We start from the raw sequence: 7,653 nt of genomic DNA on the forward strand, positions 1-7,653 counted from the left end.
CGGTTGCATACACCACAGCGATCTGCTTTGCACTTTGAGACCGTATGTCCCTTGCGCAATTTATGCACAGGGAAATAGATTTTGCTAATTCAAATCTTTTAAGTGCAGTAAGAGCTTGGAATTTTGGACAAGCTGTCAAATAATGGTCCTTGGAACCACAGTGATGGCAAGTCGGCAGTTTGGAATTTGTCGCGATAAATGTTGTCTTTGAGTGTCGCAGTTGTTGATTTTTTGTTTTCTGCCGAGTATCTTCATTATTTGGCCTTTGTTGGGATGAGGAAGCTTCTTCAGCTGATAAATGCTGGTATCTCTTGTTTAGCATAGCTTCACATTCAGCCCAAAGCGGCAGCTTATCATAGTCAAGTTGCTCCTCCCACTTTGACCGAGTAGTGGGATCAACCTTCGACATGACTATGTGAATCAACATCTCATTTGAAATAAGTTTATCGTCACCCAGCGATAAAAGGAAGTCATATACTGCAGGCACTGTATCAATCATTGATCGCAAAGACGACGCAGAAGGCCCTTGGAATTTTGACAATTCAAAAAGTTTAGACACTGTATTAAAGAATATCAGGTATTTATTGTCATACACCTTTCTCAAACTTGCCAACGCCGTTGGATAATTTTCTTCCGGAAGGACTTCACTGTGCCTAAGGCTTCACCGGATAGACATGATACTAAATGATTAAATTTTTCAATATTCGGGATTGTGGGATCATTGTGCACGAAACTCTCAAACAGACTCATAAAGTTTTTAAACTCGGAATATTCTCCTTTGAACGTGGGTAACGACATTTTTGGTAGTCGCGAGCTGTGAGGTGCAATAAAAGATGATTCGGCAATTGGCGATTTATTTCTCGCCAGAATGGACTTTATAATGGACTTAGTTTCTACAATTAAGTCCTCTAACTCTCCACGGGCAATGTCTTCTTCGTCGATTTCTTCAATTTTCAACTGACATTTCATGAGTTTTTCGCTGTGGGAATTCATTATGTCGAGTCGGCACTCCAATTCGATTGGATCTAGCGACATGGTCTTTTCAAGAAGACCCGTTTTTATGCGCACTATGCTGGTGTTTGCAGCAGTTCTCTGGCGCTTTGAAGATTTTAAGTCCATCATCTCCTTACTTGGAGAGAGACTTGAAATAGCCGAGACTTGAAATAGCCTGTGGCTTTTGTAAAATGAAAACGATTCTGGAAGTTTGTCAGCACGAAAACGAAATCGATAAATACTGAAATATATAATAGCTGAAACTTGACCAGAACCAACGAAAATGAGACGAAAATAAGCAGCGAACAATTGAGTCTTTGCTCAAACAAAATTTGTATTGTCGAAAAAAATTTTTTTTTTTTGAAAATATTGCGGCTGATTAAGAAACCGCAATTTCGTTTGATTTTTTGAAAAAAATGCCGAAAATAAACCGAAAAATGGTACTCGCAAATTATTTGGCGACAAACAAGTTCCTCTACCTCGGGTCCCACTGTATCCTTCACTTCATAGGCAGTATATGTATATGTATATATATAAGTAGAGTTGGGTTTCGGGAATTTCCCGATGGGAATTCTCGAGAAATTCTCGATATTTTTCTATCCCGAATCTCGAGAATTGAAATTTTTAGCATTTCGGGAAATCCCGAATCTCGAGAATGTTTCAAGATTTCTCGAGAAATCCATTTTTTTTTTAAATTTTTGTTGTCAAATATTAAGAGAAAAAACAATTCTTTCAAAATTAAAAGAATACACATACATATGATTAATACCTGGAAACACCAAACTGTAACGGCCATTATGTTACAAAGAATCGCACACTACATACTGTTTCGCAGAATCACATACAATTCACACCATAGTTTCAATTGCTATGCGAAAAGCCACAACAGTATAACTGTTCCATTTGTTTGTTTGTTTGTTTTTTTTTTGTTTTAGGGTGACTACAGAGTAAATGCTAGATGCGTTGCTATGCTATGTCGAGGGAAAGCACTGTAACATCAAGCTAATGAAGTTTAGTTTTATGTGTTTCTTATATGTAGCAGCAGTTAAGCAATTAGAAATGCTTTGAAAATAGTCAAGCAATTTCAATTTGTTCGCAGACTGCACAGACGACGTTTATAAATTTATTTTTTGTAGTGACGGGGTGCATTTCATTTTGTGGTACCTGATTAAGTATAAATTATACGTTACGTTAAGTATAAATTATACGGTTTGTTACTTCCTTTAAAAAACAAAATTTAAAACAAATTTTGAATTTTTAGCATTAAAAATCATGAGTTCAGAATACGAATACGACCAAGTGTGGCAGCTTTTCAAGCGATTTGACGACGAAGCAACATGTTTGAAATGCAATAAAATCATTAAATGCAAGTCATCGTCAACATCTGGACTTCACCGTCACATGGAGAGGATACACAACATGAAGCGAAGGGAACATGAGGCTCCAAAAGAACAGCCACCAGCCAAGAAGACCCGAACTCTTCACAACTTTTTCAATACTTCTTCCTCGCCTGAATCGCTTGAACAAATTGTTGCAAAATTGGCTGCAAAAAATGAAATTCCAATAGCCGCTTCAGCCGCTTAGGATTTCATCTTCCAAAGTGTCACAAAGCTGTTCTGGGTTTGGTTATGAAGTACTGCACGAAAATAAAAAGCCATTTGAAGATCAGAATTGAAAATTTTAAATCTGCACAGCGTAAGTTCAGCTTGAGCATCGACGAGTGGACAAGCGTGCGAAACCGACGTTACATGAACATCCATATATATTATGACGATGAACAATCTGACAACCTTGGCCTGGTTCGCATTCAGGAATCATGTCCCGCTGAAAAAGTATATGAGCTCGTAAATGCAAAGCTTTCAGACTTCAATATAAAACTACAGTCCGACATCGTGGCTATTACAAGTGATGGTGCCAGTGTCATGATCAAATTTGGGAGACTATCACCAGCGCATCAACAGATTTGCTACAATCACGGCATACATTTGGCGGTCATGGAGGTAATGTACCAGAAACGAAAAGTCGCAAACAGGATATACGATAGTGACGTAAGCGATGGAGACAATTCGGATGATAGAGGCTCCGATGAAAATGAAAACAATGCAGCCAGTACTTCATTTTCCGACATTAATGCGGAAAACGCTTCCGATGACGAGGACGACAATATCGTATTTGTTGCTGACAAGACGGTCACTATAAAGTCTGCATTTGAAATCGTAAAAAAGGTTCGCAAGATAGTTTTGAAATTCAAGAACTCGCCTGTACGGAATGCCATCTTGCAGGATTGTGTTAAAGAGGTCGAGAAGAAAGAGCTTTTCTTGCTGTTGGATTGCAAAACACGTTGGAATAGCCTGGAAACTATGCTGGCCAGATACATTTGCATCAGCAAGCATGTTCGTAAGGCGCTCGGCACTCTTAATTTAAATTTTATGGCCACTACTGACGCAGAAGAAAAGTATTGCGAGGATATCATATGTAAATGCTCTTAAACCTATACGTGTTGCTGCAGAAGCACTTAGTCGCCAAAATGTGAACTTACTTGCTGCGGATTCTATTCTCAAATTTTTGTTCACAAAATTGGAGAATCAGCACACCGAATTGGGCAAAGAATTCTCATCCAGCCTAAAAAAAAACTTAACAGCTCGTAGATCTAGCCGTTTGTTATCGGCCTTTAAATATTTACACGATCCACTTAACAGCTCTAGTAACAAATCTGAATTTTTCCACACCTGTTCTAAGACAGAATTGATAAAAGAAGCCGAAAACTACTTGGTTCGTCTATTTTCTACGAGCATTCAAGAAGACCAAGCAGTGTCTAGTTCTGACGATGATGACATATTTGCAACCAACAACGTCGATGAAGAAGATATGGCGAAACAGCTTGAAAAATACGTTCAGCAATGCTCAAAACCGAAAGCAGACAATGCGCAACATGCGGCGAACCAGATGTTTTCGTCGCTTAGAAACGAGCTAAAACTATATGAAAAAACTGGAGAGAAAACACAAAATGTTTAAAGACTGATCGGGGCTTTTAACACTGTTAAGCCAACATCGACTCAAAATGAGAGGATTTTTTCTGCAGCGGGTAATTTTGTGTTCAAAAAGCGTACGCGATTATCAGACGAAGCCATTGACAGTCTGTGTTTTTTAAAACACCATTTTGGGAAATAATGTTTACAATCACTTTTTCCCCCCTATTTTAATAAGTATAATCCTGAATTATTTTTGTTTTGAATTTTTTTGTAATTATTTTTGTTTCACTTTTTTGTTTGCAATAATTGAAATAGTAATATTTTCAAATATTTTTTTATGTAATTTATACATTAATAAAAATAAATAAAAATAATATTTTATTGTATGAAATTCATTGCTCTTACACTGGTTTTAGATTTTTTTTTTTAATTTTTTGGAATTTTTCGCGAATTTTCGAGAATTCTCGAGAAATCTCAAAAATTATTTTCGGGAAATCCCGCATCTCGAGAATTGAAATTTTCGTTATTTCGGGAAATCCCGATTCTCGAGATTGGGATTTTCTCGGGAAATACCCAACTCTATATATAAGTATATAAGTTTATTTGCATATAAGAAGTGGATACACGAGATGCCAATAATTGAAGCCCTTATACTGTGAGACGATTATTAGCAACTGTAATAATTTCGGTCAATCACAAAGCCAATTTCTAGCTTCAATTTTTCGCACTCAATACCTGTTTATCGTGGACTGGTTTGCTTCCAGCTTTAACTTCCCTTTGGCAGGCCACGCAGTTGCAGGACATTCCTCCCTCGATGTCCTATGTAACGGTGGATAATGGTGGTGAACAGTTGGTGAATATGACGTATAGCTCCAAAGTTTCAATTTCAAACAATTTTTTCTATATATTTTTTGGATAGATATATTATTTTTTCTTTTTTGATTTGTTTTTTGGGGGCTCACTGTCACTGCACTTTTTCAGTTACTTCACTTTCCAAATCACTGCACTAGCTTTTGTATATGCATATACATATGTATGTACATATATTAATATAGTTTAGCTGTCTGTTTTTTTTTTATATTTTTTGTTTTGCGAGACGACTTTTGTTTTGCTTGTAAATGGACCGCGCAGGCAATATTCTTTTAGCTATTTGGTTGGTTATTTAATTTAATTATTAGTTATTAAATATTTTGGGTGCACAAATTGCCAACTTGTGGTCTTTTGTCACTATCACTTTGTTTTTTACCACTTTCGCACTACTGTCCCTGCTCGGGCACCATGAAAATTCTTCACTGTTTTGTGAAGATATTGTATATTAAATTAAACAAAAACACTTTACTTAGGGAAGCGCGAATTAATTGCCTGTGGATTCGAATTCAAAGGATAAGACCGTACACGTCCGATTACAATTCAAAAGTGACTTTATTTTCCATGTTCTGTCCTTATATTAGGCCTAAAACTGAATTGAATTGAATTTGAAAAGGTCGAGCCAAAGAGCACCCGGAGATTTGGTGGCTCCTAAAACACTCAGGCTAAAGAGCCCATTGTATTTAAATCTCTGGAAAGGGGGTAGATAGTCAAGGAGGGAAGGAGAAAAGTATCAGAGAAAGAGATAGGAAAGAAAAGAGATAGAGATAGTTAGTCCTGTGAGAATTTTCCAGATTCTTTGGCAAATCTGTAAATATCCTCCAGTTTTAGAGAACGAATATTACTCATTCTCATGACATCGGAGCCCAATACTCGTAGCCTTGCTCTAGCAAAGGCAGGACACTCACAGAAAAAGTGCTCAGTGCTATCCGCCTCCTCCAAGCATGACAGGCATACCAGGTTCTCGATGATTCCAATGGTGGTCATATGCTGACCCTACAGCTTGTGTCCTCTAATGGTGCCGACCATCAACCGAATATCTTTCCTTCTAAGTTTTAGTAGAAAGTTTGACAGTTTTCTGTTGGGACTTGGCACAAAACACTTTGCAGTTCTGCTGCGTTCTAGACCGGACCATCGCTCTTTATGTAGATTGCCTACATAATCGCTGATCCAATTCTTGATTCCTGCGGGACTGATTCCGATTATTGGCTCTGGCCCCTGTCGGGGCACCGTTGATCCACGGTTGGCCAATTCGTCGGCAATTTCGTTTCCTTGAACACCGGAGTGTCCCGGAACGCATATAAGTACAACCCTGTTTTGTCTTGCGACAGAATTAAGCTTCTTCTTACATTCTTGAACAATCTTTGAGGTTTGCTTCGCGTTCTCCAGGGCCTTCAATGCATCCTGACTGTCACTGAAGACTCCAATCTGTTTCCCGCTCCATCTCCTCTCGATTATCCATTCGGCTACTTTCAGGATGGCAAAAACTTCTGTTTGGAAAGCAGTTACCATTCCTCCCATAGCACAGTGATACTTATTACTATCGTTTAAGTACCATTCGGCTCCAGACCCTATTTCATTCTTGGACCCATCGGTAAAGAAAATATCCGTCAAACCTCCCTGCATGCATTCTGGATTGGTTCATTGCTCACGCAATGGAAATCTGACATCAAATTTCCTTCCAAATGAAACGGCGGGTATCAGGTCATCTTTAGGTGCCAAAAACAGTGGATACTGCTCCGACAGCAACTTAAAGATTTCTCTGTGTCCCGAAGTTCCATCTTCGTGCCAGAAACCATATTTATGGAGTCTACACATTGCTTTTATTGCTTCCTGTTTTATCTTAAGATCCAGGGGGAGCAAATCAGGCATAGCATTTGGGGCATCACCAGAGGTTGTACTCATGGCGCCCGTGATGCATAAACATACACTTCTTTGCAGCCTGTATAGTTCCCGGATTGTGGACTTAACCATGCTTCGTCGCCACCAGACCACAGAAGCGTAAGTGATGATTGGTCTGATAAGTGCTGTGTATATCCATAGGACCACAGCAGGTTTCAGACCCCAAGTTTTGCCAAAGGCTCTACGGAATTGCTGAAAAATCTTTAATGCACGATTCACCTTCAGTGAAACGTGTGTCTCCCAAGTCAGCTTCTTACCCAAGATTACTCCTAGATATTTAACTTCGTTGGAAAGACCAAGTGTCACACCTTTCAGTGTTGGAAGACTGAGTCCGTCCAATTTCCGTTTTCTCGTAAACAAGACTATGGTTGTTTTGTTCGGGTTAACGGAAACACCTTGTCTCATGCACCAGTCATCGATTTTGTCAAGAATCCTCTGCACTTTCGTGCAAAGCCTCCTTAAGGATTTATCTGATGTTAGCGCACAGACGTCGTCCGCATATGATTGGACGTGAAAACCGAGTTCCGGCATCTCCACTAATAGAGAGTCTACGACGAAGCACCACAGCAGCGGAGAAAGAACATCACCTTGGTGACATCCTTGCTTGGCCCTGACTGTGATTTGTTCGTCACTGCTTCCACCAGCGGTTAACAGCCTCTCAGAGAGCATGGAATATATCCATTTTATAATGGCTTGATTAACTCCGTGTCGTTCGGCAGAAGAACATATCGAGCCGAAAGTGGCATTATCAAAACCCCCTCAATGTCCACGAACACGCCCATTGTGTATTCGTCAGCTTCCAGCCCGGCTTCAACCTTGGTAACAAGATCGTGTAAGGCTGATTCACATGATTTTCCACTCTGGTAAGCGTGTTGATTTCTACTAAGTGGACTTCTCGGCAATACCCCCACTCGAATAT

General features: G+C 39.3%; 1 protein-coding gene across 1 annotated transcript; it reads right to left on the minus strand.

The window, feature by feature from the left end:
* Positions 1–600: 600 nt before the first annotated feature.
* On the minus strand, positions 601–1,122 carry LOC129250645 (uncharacterized). The gene has a single exon (XM_054890250.1). It carries the CDS (start codon positions 1,120–1,122, stop codon positions 601–603), a length of 522 nt encoding a protein of 173 aa, XP_054746225.1.
* Positions 1,123–7,653: the final 6,531 nt, after the last annotated feature.

This window comes from Anastrepha obliqua, chromosome 6, assembly GCF_027943255.1.
Source record: "Anastrepha obliqua isolate idAnaObli1 chromosome 6, idAnaObli1_1.0, whole genome shotgun sequence".
Lineage (NCBI taxonomy): Eukaryota > Metazoa > Arthropoda > Insecta > Diptera > Tephritidae > Anastrepha > Anastrepha obliqua.